This window comes from Bombina bombina, chromosome 4 (assembly GCF_027579735.1).
Source record: "Bombina bombina isolate aBomBom1 chromosome 4, aBomBom1.pri, whole genome shotgun sequence".
NCBI lineage: Eukaryota > Metazoa > Chordata > Amphibia > Anura > Bombinatoridae > Bombina > Bombina bombina.
In genome coordinates, this window is record NC_069502.1 from 866092532 (window position 1) to 866112740 (window position 20209).

Here is a 20209-nt window from a genome sequence, read left to right on the forward strand (position 1 = left end):
TGTATATGTGTAATGAGCATGCATATTTATATGTGTGATGTGCGTGTATATGAGTGTGTGTATGTGGGCGGTTAAATAAAAAATGGGGGAATAGCGGGCTGCTTTTCCTTAAAATGCCCAGGCCTATTTTTGGTCCAAGTCCGGCCCTATCAGTATATACCAGTAGCAGCTGATTTTCTTTTACACTCAGTGTGCTGATGAGAAATTTATAAAAATGTATAAAGTAATAATTTAAAATGTGAATGAATAACAATTAATTTGCTCTTATCTGTTCCAGCTTAATAAAACCCAGTAAATATTACAGGGGAGAGCCTTATCCCCTGTAATTCCAATATTTTATTAACACAAACCTCTAAACAGATTTTCCAGTCCCAGGCAGCTTGACCATGATAATGCCGTCCCCTGTAATATTTCTGAGTTTTATTAAGCTGGAACAGATAAGAGCAAATTAATTGTACCTACAACTCTGCTAATAGTGGTGATAGAATAAAACCCCTGCAACACTTGTAGTTTTGTTGCTCTCAAAGTATCTCCTATGAGGTGATTATTTGTATTGGCTTTTAGGGGTAAATTTGTAGTCCCATGGGTAAATTGATAGTGTTCACTGCTTGTTACCTTGCATTACTTAGATCACAAGGCTTATTTAAGATATGTGTGTGTGAATGTGTGTATGCGTATATTTGTGTATAAATGTGTGTGTATAACTGTGTGTGTCTCTATAAATGTGTATATGTGTGTATAACTGTGCGTGTGTTTAAATGTGTGTATAAGTGTGTGTATAACTGCATGTGTGTGTAAATGTTTATATGTGTGTAAAACTGTATGTATGTATAACTGTGCGTGTGTGTGTAAATATGTGTGTATGAGCATGTATGTGTGTTAACGTGTGTATGAGCATGTATGTAGGTGTATAACTGTGTGTGTGTGTGTGTGTGTAAATATGTGTGTATGAGTATGTATGTATGTAGATGTATAACTGTGCGTGTGTGTGTAAATTTGTATATGAGCATGTATGTATTTGGGTGTATAACTGTGTGTAAATATGTGTGTATGAGCATGTATGTATGTAGGTGTATAACTGTGTGTGTATGTAAATAGGTGTGTAAAAATGTTTATTTTTGTATGAGTGTGTATAAATGTGTGTGTCCTCTAGCTCTAATAGAATATAGTAGGGGGAGGGGGCGGGTCAACAGAGAAAGAAAAGTGTCCCTCTTTGGCTATTTCAAATTTTGGGAGGTATATCTGCAGCTTTGATTAAAGAGCATGCACATGCACAGATAGACAGACATATGCACACACACACACACAAATACATATATTACTCACACACTGGCACACACACGCAAACACCCAAATGGGTAATTATTTTCTCTATAATTATATATAATAGTTATCTATAGGTTTTGTTAGCACATCTCTGTAACAGTTTGTCAAAAACTAGAAATGGAGTGGTATGTAATCGGGGTGGGGCAGCAAAATGGATCCTCGCCTGGGTGACAAAAAATCCTAGCACCGGCCCTGTCCTCCACACATATTACAATTGAGTTGCTCGTGGAGGCTGCCATCTTTAAAAGCGCCTGATCTTGCTTGAATAAGTCCCAGCGTTATCAGCACGCTGGGAATAGCGTCATCCGAGCACTTATTGAACACCCAGCGCCTCGCTTAGAAGTGTTCTCAGAGTGTTCCAAGCGAGCGCTGCGTTTCCTTGGAGCGCTTGTCGAACGCAGCCTAAGTACTATTTGCTGCAGCCATGTGACTGCTGTGACATCAACCGTCTTGCAGCAGAAGTGGAACTAACTTACCGTCTCACCTCCAAATAGTGGGTTTACAAAGGTGGCTATAAACAGTGTCATTTTGTGAATAATAACTCTATAATAGATTATGTCTGTATGTAAGGTATTGGGAAAGAGGCTCTGTGTAGTTTTATATATCTGTATATAATGTACTTGGGGTATTGTGTCTGTGTGTGTGTCTCAGAGGGAACTACTCCATAATATTATATATCTGTTTACAATATGCTGGGGATATGGTGTGTGTGTGAGTGTGTGTTTCTCAGAGGGAACTACTACATAATATTATATATCTGTGCATAATGTACTGGGGATATGGTGTATGTGTCTCAGAGGGAACTACTAAATAATATTATATTTCTGTGTATAATGCACTTGGGATATGGTGTGTGTGTAAAAGCTTTTAGTAAAACAAATAATATTGGTAACACATTTTTATCATTGTAATCAAAAATTAATTTCTACACTTTGAAGATGCCTAAGTATCTAACCAAATATGTAGTAATTAACTTGAATGGTATTATTGTCAGAGAAGTTTGTTTGATGTAGACACAGATCTGTACATTTTTATATGTAACATTTACATCCTCCTCTCTAGTTCTAGGTTAGTGTTACTGTGACAAGGTGAGTACCTGTTACTTAGTGTCACGCACGTCAATAAAAGACCAGAAAGTGGTATTGGAGTATTGGGCTGATTCACGTGTGACCAACAAGAAGACAGAGAAGAACCAAACCTCAGAGATTTGCATACTGACTGGGGAGGTGAGAACTATTAGTCATTTTTCCACTGCTCCTATCTGCTGCTGTGTGTAACATCTGGTGGTGATCTACCTTTATACAACACACACAGCAGAACACCAGCAGGAGTGAGCACACTAACAATATTATCTGTTCATGGTCACTGGCCGAGCTCTGGATTTGTTCATGGCCTTTATACAACACACACAGCAGAACACCAGCGGGAGTGAGCACACTAACAATATGGTCTGTTCATGATCACTGGGCGAGTTCTGCTGTGTGTGTTGTATAAAGGCCATAAACAAACCAGAACTCGCCCAGTGACCATGAACAGACCATATGGTTAGTGTGCTCACTCACGCTGGTGTTCTTCTGTGTGTGTTGTATAAAGGCCATAAACAAACCACAACTCGCCCAGTGACCATGTGTATGTATGTATGTATGTATGTATGTATGTATGTGTATGTATATATATATATATATATATATATATATATATATATATATATATATATATATATATATATATATATATATATATATATATATATATATATATTATATATCAGTTGGTGGATGGAAAAAATTGCGATATTAAAGTATAACAAGTGTAAATATATGGTATTGAAAATACTCAATTACCAACTTTATTGAGGACTAATAAAGTCCTGGTGCAGACCCTTATTATTATTATTATTATTATTATTATTATTATATACTATCTAAAGAGAGAGAGAAAATGGCACATAGTGGTGTCATTTAAAAAGACAGGGATTTCAGCACTCTTTTACAAAATACTAAGACACTTGTTTTTGATAAAATATCAATGTTTTATGTAGCAGTTAAACATCCACCCCCACAGGGGTCCGAGCCATTACACAGTGCAAAATAGAATAAAGAATAAACAAAATTAAACCATAACCTCAAAAAAATAACATAAAAGTAAATATGATGCCTCCTAAGAAGACATCTAAACACTTAAATAAATAAATAATAGGACCGGCCCTATGACAATCCACCTTGTACGGTGTAAAGACAGCGTAGGCTGTTTAGAAAATACGTTTTAAAATAGGTTTTAAAATAAGTGAGAAATTAGTTCCTCAAAAATATGTTCAGACCATATTAGTTTTAGTGTAAACTGAACTTATAGAGGTCATAATAAACAGTTCTCACTTACCACATCATTTCAAAATATATATATATACTGGAATGTTAACGGAACTTATAGCAAAACAACATACATAACATTCAATAATGCATGAATACAAGTTTGCAAAAGCGGTTGTAACAAGTAGCATGTCTATGTTGGTTATTGCAACATTGTTAAATCCAGATACAGTCTGTATTTAGAGCAGGTGAAGCGTATTGTAAAACAGTCTTATGTTAGTATGCACATATGCAGATGGCAACGGTAGTTGTTGGAAAGCTGTAAAGCAGGTAAGGTGAGTGCTTCAAGGCCGTTAAAATAGGCAAGCAATATTAGTGAAAGTTAGTCAGCCATTTTTTCGGACTGGTTCAGACAGTCAACACAGCCTCCGTGGGCAGCATGTGAAAAGAATAAGACACTGGTGTAATGCAGGGAGAAGTGTAGGAGGATACTGAGTTGTTAGATAGTATCCCTCTGTCAACCACACTAATCCTGATAGTATGCAGATTGTTTTCTTGCATGCACTAACTTCACTTTCGCTAAAGCATAGTTCATATGTATATAGCCATATAGCACTTTTCAACAGCATACGATATTACCATACTTCAGAGTAGTTCAATATACTCTATTCCATCTTAGAAAACTTGTTTGAAAATCATCCGCTCAATGTAGAGACCGCTCCGTTCCGTGTCAAACAAACAAACACCGGCAGCGTAGATGTCACATGGGCCAATCAGCTAGCCAACATGTGTTTCACCCCTGAGGAACTAATTTCTCACTTATTTTAAAACCTATATCCTGGTTACGTATTTTCTAAACAGCCTAAGCTGTCTTTACACCGTACAAGGTGGATTGTCATAGGGCCGGTCCTATTATTTATTTATTTAAGTGTTTAGATGTCTTCTTAGGAGGCATCATATTTACTTTTATGTTATTTTTTTGAGGTTATGGTTTAATTTTGTTTATTCTTTATTCTATTTTGTACTGTGTAACGGCTCGGACCCCTGTGGGGGTGGATGTTTAACTGCTACATAAAACATTGATATTTTATCAAAAACAAGTGTCTTAGTATTTTGTAAAAGAGTGCTGAAATCCCTGTCTTTTTAAATGACACCACTATGTGCCATTTTCTCTCTCTCTTTAGATAGTGTATATAAGTATATATATATTTTACCAGAAAAAATGAATGAGAATGTGTGTGTGTTTATATGTGTGCATATATGTATTTACAGACATACTGTATATATGCATATAAGGCCATAAATACTTATGCATACATATATATGTGCATTGGAGCCCTTTGCAGTCAAGTAGTTGAAAATGTGAATGCAATATTTATATTTAATAAAATGTTTAACTATGTATTTTACATTACAATGTTCTTCACATAGGGGAATATGTTCAATATATTTTTAAATGGATAGAGAGAGAAAAAAAGATCCCGACTATATCCCAGAGCTGGCCGGAATCCCCAGACTATTCAGCAGTGAGGAAACCACTGAGGAAAGCTCCTGCGTGAGCTGAAATGTTTGGCAACAATCCTGTGACGAATACCCCCGGCTACCCCGACTGGGTAGCTCCGCCAAACGGGTCCTGCTTCCTCCCTGCTGATTGCAGCTATGTAGCTGGCAAGTGACCACAGCCTGTAGCCACCCCTGATGCCCGACAGCACGAGTACTCAGGGTCCCACCCTGTGGCAGACTCCAGCTACCAGACTAGGTAGCTCTGTCAGAGTGTCCTTCCTCTGCCTGGAACAGGCTGCTATGTAGCCCAGGAAAAGTGATTGTAGCTGGAGCAAACCCAAATAACTAGACAGCCTAGCATTCAGGTTTAACAGGAACTGATTTTATTGAAAACACACACTCCTTTTATACAGTCAGCTCATCTTGATAAGACCCTGGACAATCCCACTATTTTCCCGCCATTCCCGCCCCTCTAGACAGCCCGGCACCTCCATAGGAGCCACAGTCTCACATAATCCCAATACATAGGTGTGGCGGTTTCGGGTGATCCCAGATGCCACAGTCCAAACATCAGCATGATTCGTTACTGGGGACCGGAGTTGTAGTCCGTTGAAGTTAGGGGTGTCCAAAACCCCCAGTTCCCAAAGGAGCTCCCCTCCGGCAATTCCCCCACCCCTTGTACTCTCCAGGGGCTACTAATCCCCAAAAGAGCGGAGCTCTGGGGCACATGGTTGCTGGAGCGACCTGGGTTAAAGTTAGCGAGTGTTCTGCTGTCCTGTGGCCGACCGGGAGTTCCAGGAGCCTGGCCAGCCTGAGAGGGGTTAGGCGGGTGTCCGTTGTAAGGCAGCCGACTGGGAGTTCCAGGAGCCCGGCCAGCCTAGGAGGGTTTTCCTGGTCATACACCAACTTTTCTCTGAACACAAAAACAAGCCAACACAAAGCAAACAAACAGCTTCCAGAGATGGTGGTTGCTCTGAGGGGCCCAAAACCACTGAGAAACAACAGGGGTGAGGTTGTAGGGGGGTGGGGGGTAGCCTTAGCCGTCTGATATCCGTGACAAATCCAATTCGTATATTTTTGTCTAATAAAAGGCTGATTTTTTTGCCACTTACCTGTGTAGGCCTGCTGTATATTCTGGGGATTCCGGTCAGCTCTGGGATATAGTCTGGATCTCTGTATCAGTGTTTAGCAGTGCTCCATGTAGTTGTATATGTTGGAGTGTGCCATTTATACTGGACTTGTTTATGTATATATATATATATATATATATATATATATATATATATATATATATATATATATATATATATATATAGTACTATAGAAAAAAATGAGATCAGGTTCACGCGCGAGTAAGGGTGTTAATTTTTTTTTTTTTTACACTTTTTGTGCTCCATTGGGGAATACATTAATGCGTCACGATATTCGCAATTTAGATTTTTGTGCTCATCGGCTTAGCGAGCGTTCAAAAACGTTTTACTCTCAACTTGAGTTAACACAAGAGCGAGAGCAATAAATAGCATGTCACTTGTAATCTAGCCCCATATGTGCTGCTGTTCATAGTCACTGGCCGAGCTCTTGGTTTGTTCATGGTTATTGTCCCAATCAGTTTGCTCTGTGTGGTTTATACTTTGATTAAATCCTGTTTTTATGGTTTGATTTTTTTTTTTTCCATTTTAAGGAACAAATGGAGTTTGATAAATTTGCAGTTTATTTCTCAGAGGAGGAGTGGGGCTGTTTAAATGAAGGACAAAAAGAGTTTTATAAGGATGTGATGATGGAGAATTACCAGACCCTCAGGTCTCTAGGTAATAATTTATATAACTCTACAGGGAATGGGACAAAGAGGAAAACACATATAAGTGACACATAATCTGGGCTTGTGCTAAACAGGCATAACATCTTTGTGTTGGTCATTAGTCATTTGTTAATTAAAGGGACATGAAACCCAATTTTCTTTTACAAGATATGACGAGTCCACGGATTTCATCCTTACTTATGGGATATCACCTCCTGGTCAGCAGGAGGAGGCAAAGAGCACCTCAGCAGAGCTGTATATATAGCTCCTCCCCTCCCTCCCACTCCAGTCATTCTCTTTGCCTGTGTTAGTGATAGGAAGAGGCAGAGTGAGGTGTTAGTTATAGATTCTTCAATCAAGTGTTTATTATTTTTTAAGTAGTACCATAGTGTGTTACTTTGTTCTGGGGTGTAGCCTAGACCAAATCAGTCTCTTCCATATCATAAGAGAAGCATTTGGTGGCTTTCAAGCCGTGGGAACTTGTGGGACATTTTTCTCACTGCGACTCCCATAGATTGTATGCTGCCCTGTTTGTAAAGGATTTGAGGGAGAAAATGCTCAGTACCTTTTGTTTTCCACAGGCCAATGTGAAGGGAAGAAGAGAACTTCACAAGCCGGGTGAGATGCCTTGCTACCGGGCAGCCTTCTAAAGGTAAGTGCTAAGCTTTCTTTCTGGTAAAAACCCCTCTGGTAGCTCAGAAAAAAGTCAGACAAGCTGGGAACCATGGGTATCAATCTTGGGGACTCCCTATATATGTTCACTGAAAGGACGTATCCCTGAATTGGGGGTTAGTTTTTCTTGAGCAGCCCTGTATTTAGAAGCAACATGGCTTCACTATGTATGAACTCCGGTGGCTTTTACTTAGTTTCTCAGTGACAGGGAGGGTTCTCCTACCTCGCTAGAACTGTTTGTTATCTGTGACAGATTTTATTTACCGGACTCCCAATAGTGATATATATTAATCTGTGGGAGAAGAAGTTATCCTGCTTTTGCAAAGCCGCCAGGGATGAGGGGTTAAGGCTGTTCCTAAATGAATGAATTGTCCCCTTTCCTAAGAGGTACTCCTATTTGCTACGACTTCTTAGCTAGTGAAGTCGACAGGGAGTCTTAGGTTGATTTGAGTTTTTCTCAATGTTATGTTTAGTTTCTTAAGGGAACTAACTTTCATTTTTAATGATTACATTTTTAGCCGCATGGGTGCTTAACGTTACGCCCATGATGGGCGGGGCTTTGATACGCACCTTTAGGTGCGCGCCATTGCTTGTGTATGGCTTCTCTGTGGCTCCAGTTTGTCTACGCCCACGATGGGCGGAGCTTTGTTACCCGCCATTGGGTGCGCGCTATTGTTCTCTCCATTGGAACGCCGGATGCCTCCTCAGCTGTGTTTTACTCGAAAGATACAGCTGAGAGGTCTTTGCGCTGTCCGGAGAGCCTTGAGGGGAATGTGACGCTTTTCTCTGCCATGTTAGGCGGAGAGACATGGCCGGCACGTTATATATGTACATTATTTGTTAAAGGGGTCCCATTATTAATGGAGATTTAATGATGTACATGTTGCTGCTTTAACTGTTTCTATTCAATCACAGGGGGCAGTGCACAACTGTTCATACGTTCTGTTGCTTATATACTATGACAAGAAGCAACAGTACCATTGTTATTCTGTTCCCCGTGTCTCAGAGTAATCCATTTTCTGAGGGGATTCTGTAAGCTTTTATACCTTACACATGAACTGTGGGGATAATGAAACTAACAAGCACAAAAAGGGGTTTTCAGTCTCTTGCAGATCAAACTTACTGAACAGTGGGTGGCATGCAAGACCAAATGTGCATACACAAACATGAAATTATATGCAAGAAGAGACTATTTAAAAGATACTTGGTCTCTTCTGTTCAGTGATAGTTCCTTTTCTTTGAGGCATTTTAGCTGTTTAGTGTATCAAGGCAGCTTTGTGCTTAGATTGGAACGAGTACACACCTAGCATAAATTTCAGAGTACGGTATGGCTGTTCAATGAACGGCTGACAGCAATATAGGGATACATAAGTACACAAGAACAAGTTGCCTTTGCCCTTAAAGAGACAGATTATGTGAAAACTGTTTATATCAATAAAGTGACAGTTTATCCTTATAAGGCTGTGCTGTTGGCTTGACTATGGTCATTCTGGCCGCAATTCTCCTGTAGGGTCCCACATTTTATTAGGGCCCACATGCAGCATCCTTTCACCACTTTTTTACTCACTATTGTGGGTCTAGAATTTTTTTTTCTAAGACTGCATGCAGTGCTCTGCGGTTCTGTTTTTATTTGGAATTGTGACACGTGACATTGCTTGTTCTTCACGATGTGTGTGACCAGCATTGTTAACTTTTTACTTGTTTTCTGCACTACATAAATAAGAAGTTATTGAAAAAAAAAAAAAAGGAAGAGACGGTCCCTCTCCTCTTGAAGATATACTATTGGGGAGTATGTGAACGATGGTCATTTTACTACAGTACCCACGAGGACCACATGGTGTACTTTTGTGGTCTAATTTGGGAACTCGCAAACTGGAATGTTTGCATGCTCAATCCCACATGCTGCAACAGTGTCGTTTTCTCCTGTCCCTCATGTATTTTGTGTTTGTTTGTTTTTTTGACAAGTGGAGGGTTCCGATTTTTTTATAGTAAGCTATTTTTTCGGGAGATATTCCCTTCTCAGCTAAGGATGGATAGTCATTCCTGGGGTACAATGGCTTCAGCTGGGCTACCAGACTTGCTACTTCCTAAGAGGGTAGTTGCTTCTTTCCATGATTCCGAAAGGGTCGTACTCCAATGTTTTCAACCACTTTCAGCTGTGTCACCGTCGCTAGAGCGCGGCAATTTGACTGCTGTACTTTTTTAGTAAGAAAGTCCTATGGTTAATTCCAGGATGTGCTTAGAAATTATGAGTTTGCTAAATTCGACTTTCTGCAGATCATAAAATTTTGCTGCATTTCGAATTTTAAGGGAACCACCTCTTCTTCTATACTGGAAGATATCTATTCGTAGGCCAAATCTCCCTGGAGGCCTAACCGGTGTTGGTTCGAGGGTAAACAACCCAAGACCGCTGCTGTTCCCAAGTCTACATGACGTGTTGGCGCCTGATCCGGGACGGATCTAGTAGGGGGTAGACTGTCTTTCTTCATCCGGACTTGGATGAGAGATATTCCAGATTCTTGGGTATTATAAAGATACAATCTGGAATTCGGAAATTCTTCCCCTAGAGGAAGGTTTCTTTTTTCCTTGATTATCTGTAGTCCTGATACAGAGAGAGACGTTCTTACGCTGTGTAGAGACCTATATTTCTTGGGAGTAATTTGCCCCGTTCCAATTCAGGAACAGGGACTGGTGTTTTAGTTAGTCCTATTTTAGATCTCATGAGTCTAAATAAGTTTCTCAGATTTCCATCTTTCAAGTTGGAAACTGTTTGTACCTTTTTTCCATTGATCCAGGAGGGTCAATTAGGACTACCGTGGATTTAAGAAATGCATATCTTCATGTTCCTATCCACAGAGATCATCTCAAGTTTCTGAGGTTTGTCTTTATGGAGAGACTTTCAGTTCGTGACTCTACTTTTTGATCTGGCCACGGCGCCCAGAATTTTCACAAGGGTTCTGGGGTCTCGGCTGGCGGTTTTCAGACCGCGGGTGTGGCGCCTTATCTGGACAATATTCTGATCCAGGCGTCCTCATCAGCTAATGAATGAATGAATGAATTGTTCTGTCCTTTCTACAGACTCACGGGTGGAAGGTGACTCTGAAAAGGAGTTAATTAGTTCCACAGTCAAGGGTTTTCTTTTTTGGGAACTCTAATCGACTCCCTATCCATGGGGATTTTTTTGACGAAAGTTAGAAAGTTACATTCCGTTTGTTCGCTTCATATCTGTCCTCTGCAACTGAGCATTCTCAGGCAGTGGAATGGAGTTTACACAAATGGACTAGAGTTGAGAGCTATATTCTCTGCGCTTTAGGCTTCGCCTCAGTTGGCTTCAGCCTAATTCATCAGATTCTAGTCGGACAACGTTAAGTCTGTAGTTTCTCCATCATTAGAGAGGAACTAGGAGTTCCTTAGCGATGACAGAAGTAGTCAAAATAATTCAGTGGGCGGATGCTTACCTTTTGTTATCTGTCGCCAATCCACATCCCAGGGGTGGAAAACTGGGAAGTGGATTTTCTGAACAAGATAGTTTTTTTTTTTTTTTGGCCGGGAACCTGATTTTCAGATGGGGCAGGCCGGAGTTGGATCTTCTGGCATCTCGTCGGAATGCCAAGCTTCCGAGATGCGGGTCCGGGTCTAGGGATCCCCAGGCCGAGCTGATAGATGCCTTGGTCGTTCAACCTAGCTTATGTGTTTCCGCCGTTTGCTGTCCTTCCCCGGGCGATTGCTCGAATCAAACAGGAGAAAGCTTCGGTGATCCTCATCGCTCCTGCGTGGCCTCGCAGGACTTGGTATGCCGATCTGGTGGACATGTCCTCTCTGCTGCCGTGGAAGCTTCCATTGAGGCAGGACCTTCTCATTCAGGGACCCTTCCTTCATCCGAATCTAATTTCTCTGCAGCTGACTGCTTGGAGATTGAACGCTTGATTTTATCTAAGCGAGGGTTCTCTGATTTGGTCATTGATACTTTGATCCAGGCACGTAAGCCTGTTACTAGAAAGATTTTCCATAAGATATGGCGTAAATATCTTTATTGGTGCAAATCCAAGGGCTACTCATGGAGTAAAGATTAGGATTCCTAGGATTTTATCTTTTCTCCAAGAAGGATTGGAGAAAGGGTTATCATCAAGTTCCTTAAAGGGACAGATTTCTGCTTTATCTATTTTGCTACACAAACGTCTGGCAGATATACGGATGTTCAATCCTTTGTTCAGGCTCTGACTAGATTTAGGCCTGTGTTTAGACCTATTGCTCCTCCTTGGAGTTTGAATTTAGTTCTTAAGGTTCTTCAAGGGGTTCCGTTTGAACCTCTGCATTCCATAGATATTAAGTTGTTATCTTGGAAAGTTTTATTTTTGGTTGTTATTTCTTCTGCTCGCAGAGTTTCTGAGCTTTCAGCATTACAATGTGATTTTCCCTACCTTATTTTTCATTCCGATAAGGTAGTGTTACGTACCAAGCCTGGTTTTCTTCATAAGGTTGTTTCCAACAGAAATATTAATCAGGAACTTATTGTTCCTTCATTGTGTCCTAATCCTTCTTCTAAGAAGGAGCGTCTGTTGCATAACTTGGACGTGGTCCGTGCCCTGAAGTTTTACTTGCAGGCGACTTAAGAATTTCGTCAATCATCTTAATTATTTGTTGTTTTTTCTGGGAAACGTAGGGGCCAGAAAGCTACGGCTACCTCTCTTTCCTTTTGGCTGAAGAGTATCATCCGTTTTGCATATGAGACTGCTGGACAGCAGCCTCCTGAAAGAATTACGGCTCATTCTAATAGGGCTGTGGCTTCCTCATGGGCATTTAAAAATGATGCTTCTGTTGAACGGATTTGCAAGGCTGCAACTTGGTCGTCTCTTCATACTTTTTCCAAATTTTCCAAATTTGACACTTTTGCCTTGTCTGAGGCTGTTTTTGGGAGAGAGGTTCTTCAAGCAGTGGTGCCTTCCATTTAGGTTCCTGTCTTGTCCCTCCCTTTCCTCCGTGTCCTATAGCTTTGGTATTGTATCCCATAAGAAAGGATGAAATCCGTGGACTCGTCATATCTTGTAAAAGAAAAGGAAATTTATGCTTACCTGATAAATTTGTTTCTTTTACGATATGACGAGTCCACGGCCCACCCTGTCATTTTCTAAGACAGGTCTTTATTTTTGTTAAACTTCAGTCACCTCTGCACCTTGGCTTTTCCTTTCTCTTCCTAACTTCGGTCGAATGACTGGAGGGGGAGGGAATGGAGGAGCTATATATACAGCTCTGCTGTGGAGATCTTTGCCTCCTCCTGCTGACCAGGAGGCGATATCCCATAAGTAAGGATGAAATCCGTGGACTCGTCATATCGTAAAAGAAACAAATTTATCAGGTAAGCACACATTTCCTTTTTTATTTTATAATTCAGAGAGAGCATGCAATTTTAAATAACTTTCCAATTTATTTTTCTCATTTGTTTCATTCTTTTTGTATCCTTTGTTGAAAAATATACCTAGGTAGGCTCATAAGCTGCTGATTGGTGGCTGCACATATATGCCTTGTGCCATTGGTTTTCAGCTAGCTCCCAGTAGTGCATAACTGTTCCTTCAACAAAGGATACAAAGAGAATGAAGAAAATTAGATAAAATAAGAACTGGAAAGTTGTTTAAAATTGTATGTCTGAAACATAAAAAGTTGGGTTACATGCCTCTTTAATAAAATCATTCATGAGATTTACAGCCCTGTGTACCCTTCCCTTGCACTGCTTGGTCATCTAGCTGAGGTCCCACCACCATTTATACATCACACTATGGCCGCGTTCGGCAAGCGCTCCAATCAAACTGAGACTCGCTTGGAGCGTTCTGTGAACACTTGACAGTGAGGCGCAGGGTGTTCCCTCAGAGCTCTGATGACGTAACTCCCAGCGTTTCCAGCGTGCTGGTAAAGCTGGGACTTTTCATAGCAAGCTCACACACTTGTAAACATGGCAGCCTCCACGAGCAACGTGTGTGTGTATGTGTGTGTGTATATATGTGTGTGTATATATATATATACATATACAGTATATTTATATACACATGTGTTGCTCGTGGAGGCTGCCATGTTTACAATAATGTAAAAGTTAATCATGTGTGCATTATTTATTATCACCATTTGTGAAAGTATTATTACATTTACAACACTTATTTATATATTTATATAAATAAGTGTTGTAAATTTAATAATACTTTCACAAGTAAGGGAGCTTTTAATAAACTTTCACATGCACAAAGGGATCTACTTCACGATAATGGAGTACACATATATAATTAATATGTGAGACTTTTTTTGCATGCAATATTTCTAATACTTAAAAGGTATTAGAAATATTGCATGCAATTAGAAGCGTCTCTGTACTATGCAGATCCCTTTGCGCATGCCTACTATTCTGTCAATGCGTGGTGACGTGGGACGTTGCGATGTTAGCATTTTGTTAAAGCTCCCTAACTGGTGACGTATACACAGCTCCACGTCATCACCACTGCATTTGTGCCGGCGCTGGGTCTAAGCGCTACCCGAACGTGGCCATTGTGCTACTGGCCCATAGTGATCCTGTCATACATGTGCGTGATGTCATAACACATGGTGAGTGCCCAGAGTTATCATAGTTCTGGGTGCAGGAAGCAGCAGCTCTAGTGGAGCTCAGTATCTGGTTACTGTCACATCTCAGAGGGACGTATAACCCATATTAGCAATGTAGGGTCTCATGTCACTGTGATAGATTTATCCATGGAAACCTGCAGCACTATACACCAGGGAATATATTATATGGGTAAAAGAGGCTCTAACAGAAACCTTATTATATGCAGCACTATACACTAGGGAATATATTGTATGGGTAAAAGAGGCTCTAACAGAAACCTTATTATATGCAGCACTATACACTAGGGAATATATTGTATGGGTAAAAGAGGCTCTAACAGAAACCTTATTATATGCAGCACTATACACTAGGGAATATATTATATGGGTAAAAGAGGCTCTAACAGAAACCTTATTACCTGCAGCACTATACACTAGGGAATATATTATATGGGTAAAAGAGGCTCTAACAGAAACCTTATTACCTGCAGCACTATACACTAGGGAATATATTATATGGGTAAAAGAGGCTCTAACAGAAACCTTATTACCTGCAGCACTATACACTAGGGAATATATTATATGGGTAAAAGAGGCTCTTACAGAAACCTTATTATATGCAGCACTATACACTAGGGAATATATTATATGGGTAAAAGAGGCTCTTACAGAAACCTTATTATATGCAGCACTATACACTAGGGAATATATTATATGGGTAAAAGAGGCTCTAACAGAAACCTTTTTATCTGCAGCCACAGTGTGTGTAATATTCCTTCTATCTGATGTTACAGTGAAGAGAAATCTCTTGTGCCCCTATCAGTGGTAGATGGTCCCCTGATAACACACATAGAGCACAATGCTAATTATTTTAAAGAAAATGTAACTATGTCAGAATATGGATTTAATTTATTTTTAATAAAACCCTCTTACATTAAAATAGGGGTTATAGAAATCTGAGGACAAGAAAATAAAAATGGATTATATAAAATATTACAGACACACACACTGCAGTGCATGTTAGATTTCAGTAGAAGAATTCTTACAATATACTTTACAAATAAAAATGTTTTTTTTCTATAGAAGTATAATCTTTTTGTGATGAAGGTAAAATAATTTTCAACAGCAGGACCTGTGAATCTTCTTTTTACTGATTAACCAGCTAATGGTAATTATTTATGTTTGGCACCATATAGTGTTTGTTTCCCACATAACCTGTGATTTATGTCCATACAGGATATGTTCCTGAGAAACCTTTACTTATTACACAGATTGAGAACAGAGAGGAGCCGTATGTGGGCAATTTTCTAATTACCGAAGGTGAGTAATGAATTACTAACTATTAGCTTTACTACCAGTGGAGCGCTATTGGTAGCACAGGGTACAATTTTCATATCTTCACTCTGCACTAAGAATAACACACAATCTAGTATTACAAGTGAATGGTGAAAAAGATTTACCAGAGTATCATAACCAGACTTTTTTTACCACTCCCTAAGCTTTCAATGGATAATGCAGGGTGTGCTATCGTTGCTTATATTACAAATAATGAGCTATGTGTTGCTCTCAAGCAGGAAAGATGTAATGCGCTTGGAGACCTGAATGTTAAGGCTAGAACAAATGCAGAACAAAACACGTGTGCTGTAATAAAATAATGTATGAGGTGGCAACGTGAGGGGTCAGATCTGAGGCCTTGTGACCAAACACCTGTAGGGCCATTTGTTTTATCTGACAGAGTAGTCACAGGACCAGGGGTATGTGTTGGGCTGACAGAGCATGGGTATGAGGGATTTTCAGGGCCATGAACTGATGTCTTTTTTGGATCTGGGATGATAGTGAGGTTGCATTGCAAGTGCATGTGAGCATGGGATGGCAGAGCAGTTGCTAAGGGCTGATGGGGTTATAGGGCTTAACCAGGGGCCTTCTGGGGCATAAAGTTGGCACAACAGCCATAAAAGTCAGTAGTGCAAGCAACTCTTCTATAAACTAATTTTTACACACATTTTTATGTGATTAACCCCTTGTGCAAAATGAGCATTGGTACAACATCACACAGTACTTTACCCAGCATACTGTGTTGACGTAGTACCTACAAAATTAACTCCAGTGATGGCAAGCACCTATTGTAGAAAACTTAGCTCTAACAGTATCCAATTGAGGTAGCTGTAAAAGCTTCAGTATACAAAACACTTCCGCACTGCCTTTATTCTACACCGCAATAGGCTAACATCAAAGGTATGCAACTATATTGTCCTCAATGCACAGCACAATCCAATATCAGCTTAAAACGGGGTATATACCAAACTTACGGTTACAGTCGTGACTCCTTGGAATCCACCTCTAAAATCATGAACTCTTACCCACTCTAGTACTGCAAAGGCTCTACATTACTTGCAGATATCCAGGCTCTGACTTCAGTGACCGCTCTTACCCCTTAGCTGTGGCGTGTAACGTGTACAGAGTTCTGTTTGCGCGGTAGGCAGGCAGTGGGAGTGACAGCTACTTTCCTGGGATCCAATCCAATGGAGTGCTCACCAAATATTCTGACGAATCCAAATACACACGGAAATAAGGAGCACCTCCAATGACGATAAAAAATTACTTTTATTTAAGCACAGCAATAAAAATGTATCTCTATGGTTGCATAGCAGCAAAGGTGGGAAGAATGTAGATAAATCCCAATGACCCACTGACGTGTTTCGGCTTCTCTGCCGTAGTCGTAATGTGGTCAAATGGCCTATTTCGGCTTCTTATATTCTAAAAGTTTTTCTAATTGATTTAAAACCGTGATGGGATTTAACCCTATTCTTCCTCATCTATTACAATTTTGCAAATGTATAATACATTCACATCACAGATTCTGCAGTGATAGAGAAAAGCAGTTGCAAATTTGATTTTAAACAAGATGTTAAAAAGAATCTATAGTAATGTATAGTACAGGGAGTGCAGAATTATTAGGCAAGTTGTATTTTTGAGGATTCATTTTATTATTGAACAACAACCATGTTCTCAATAAACCCAAAAAACTCATTAATATCAAAGCTGAATAGTTTTGGAAGTAGTTTTTAGTTTGTTTTTAGTTATAGCTATTTTAGGGGGATATCTGTGTGTGCAGGTGACTATTACTGTGCATAATTATTAGGCAACTTAACAAAAAACAAATATATACCCATTTCAATTATTTATTTTTACCAGTGAAACCAATATAACATCTCAACATTCACAAATATACATTTCTGACATTCAAAAACAAAACAAAAACAAATCAGTGACCAATATAGCCACCTTTCTTTGCAAGGACACTCAAAAGCCTTCCATCCATGGATTCTGTCAGTGTTTTGATCTGTTCACCATCAACATTGCGTGCAGCAGCAACCACAGCCTCCCAGACACTGTTCAGAGAGGTGTACTGTTTTCCCTCCTTGTAAATCTCACATTTGATGATGGACCACAGGTTCTCAATGGGGTTCTGATCAGGTGAACAAGGAGGCCATGTCATTAGATTTTCTTCTTTTATACCCTTTCTTGCCAGCCACGCTGTGGAGTACTTGGACGCGTGTGATGGAGCATTGTCCTGCATGAAAATCATGTTTTTCTTGAAGGATGCAGACTTCTTCCTGTACCACTGCTTGAAGAAGGTGTCTTCCAGAAACTGGCAGTAGGACTGGGAGTTGAGCTTGACTCCATCCTCAACCCGAAAAGGCCCCACAAGCTCATCTTTGATGATACCAGCCCAAACCAGTACTCCACCTCCACCTTGCTGGCGTCTGAGTCGGACTGGAGCTCTCTGCCCTTTACCAATCCAGCCATGGGCCCATCCATCTGGCCCATCAAGACTCACTCTCATTTCATCAGTCCATAAAACCTTAGAAAAATCAGTCTTGAGATATTTCTTGGCCCAGTCTTGACGTTTCAGCTTGTGTGTCTTGTTCAGTGGTGGTCGTCTTTCAGCCTTTCTTACCTTGGCCATGTCTCTGAGTATTGCACACCTTGTGCTTTTGGGCACTCCAGTGATGTTGCAGCTCTGAAATATGGCCAAACTGGTGGCATCTTGGCAGCTGCACGCTTGACTTTTCACAGTTCATGGGCAGTTATTTTGCGCCTTGGTTTTTCCACATGCTTCTTGCGACCCTGTTGACTATTTTGAATGAAACGCTTGATTGTTCGATGATCACGCTTCAGAAGCTTTGCAATTTTAAGAGTGCTGCATTCCTCTGCAAGATATCTCACTATTTTTGACTTTTCTGAGCCTGTCAAGTCCTTCTTTTGACCCATTTTGCCAAAGGAAAGGAAGTTGCCTAATAATTATGCACACCTGATATAGGGTGTTGATGTCATTAGACCACACCCCTTCTCATTACAGAGATGCACATCACCTAATATGCTTAATTGGTAGTAGGCTTTCGAGCCTATACAGCTTGGAGTAAGACAACATGCATAAAGAGGATGATGTGGTCAAAATACTAATTTGCCTAATAATTCTGCACTCCCTGTATTTCACAAAATTCATGTATATACATAATATCTTACTATTCCTAATACATTCTGAGTCTCTTATTCTCATTTTAATAATTCATGCAGAATATGAAGCTATATATACATATACACATATGCTAATAGGGAATTCCAAACAAGAAGTATTGGTTATATTGTTACTATTTAGATTACATATATCTGCCTTTAAGCTGTGATAATGGTTTTATATAAGCTGTACCATCTTGTTTTCCCAGCTGGCCAGAGCCTCCATTTTCCGGTCAAGCTTAAAACGGATCCACCTCAGTAGCGCTTAGCCTTCGTACAGCTGATCTATCAGGATAGATGATTCTCTCTTTTAAGTAAGAAAGGCAGTCTATGGAAGACTGCTAACCCCGGGTTACGGGGGGGTTGAATCCTTAAGGAAAAGCCGCCGCCTGAGGTTTCAACCATCCAGATCTGGGTCCAATGCTCAAGAACTCTGCAAATTTTAGTATGGTTCAATGCTACGTTTCTCGAATTATACAAGGATGAGGTTGGTGACTTTGGATGTTGAATAACAGCTATGATAATCGGCTGATTAAGCTGATCACATTAGGAACCACAGATAATGCGACCACTAATGGCCGCCGCCTAGTCACGCCCGTGTTTATAATTTATTTTAATTTTACTAATATTTACAGGGGGAGAGAGAGCACAGTTTTCAGTGAAGAATTTATAGAGCTATCTATAGATCGCCCTTGTGACGGATTCCCAGCTACCCCGACTGGGTAGCTTCGCCAAACGGGTCCTTCCGCTGCCTGGAACAAGCTGCTATGTAGCCCAGGAAAGTGATTCTAGCAGGAGCCCACCTAAATGACTAGACAGACTAGCATTCAGGTGAAATAAGAACTGATTTTTATTGAAAACACACACTCCTTTTATATACACATCTCATCTTGATAAGACAAAGGACAATCCCACAATTTTCCCACCATTCCCGCCCCTCCAGACGGACCGGCACCTCCATAGCAGCCACAGTCCCAGGACACAGGGGTTTCGGGGTGATCCTGGTGTCATTTTAAAGCTCTCTGTCCCCAGATGCCACAGTCCAAAAATCAGCAAGATTCGATACTGGGGACCGGAGTTACAGTCTGTGGAAGTTATGGGGTTAGGGGTGTCCAAAACCCCCGGTTCCCAAAGGAGCTCCCCTCTGATAATTCCCCCACCTCTTGTCCTCCCTAGGGGCTAACAATCCCCAAATGAACGGAGCTCTGGGGCAAAAGATTGCTGGAGCGACCAGGGGTAAAGTTAGCGGGTGTCCTGTGGCTGACCGGGAGTTCCAGGAGCCAGGCCAGCCTAGGAGGGTTTTCCTGGTCATACACCAGCTCTTCTCTTAACACAAAAACAAGCAAACAAAAAGCTTCTGGAGATTGTGGTTGCTCTGAGGAGCCCAAAACCACTGAGAAACAACAGGAGTGAGGTTGTAGGGGGTAGGGGTTTAACCCTTGCAGCCCGGTATCCGTGACAACTCCCCCCTTCCAGTTCGGCAGACCCGGCTAGA

At 40.6% G+C, this 20209-nt stretch overlaps 1 protein-coding gene across 1 annotated transcript in view; it reads left to right on the top strand.

Moving 5' to 3' along the window:
* LOC128658019 (uncharacterized) overlaps nucleotides 1-20209 on the top strand; it is a 403728-nt gene that overhangs the window by 657 nt on the left and 382862 nt on the right. Inside the window, exons 2-4 of the mRNA XM_053712462.1 lie at nucleotides 2389-2552; nucleotides 6820-6946; nucleotides 15430-15513. Coding sequence (XP_053568437.1) covers nucleotides 6826-6946; nucleotides 15430-15513 — 205 coding nt within the window. The 5' untranslated portion in view covers nucleotides 2389-2552; nucleotides 6820-6825. The remainder of the gene's footprint in view (nucleotides 1-2388; nucleotides 2553-6819; nucleotides 6947-15429; nucleotides 15514-20209) is intronic.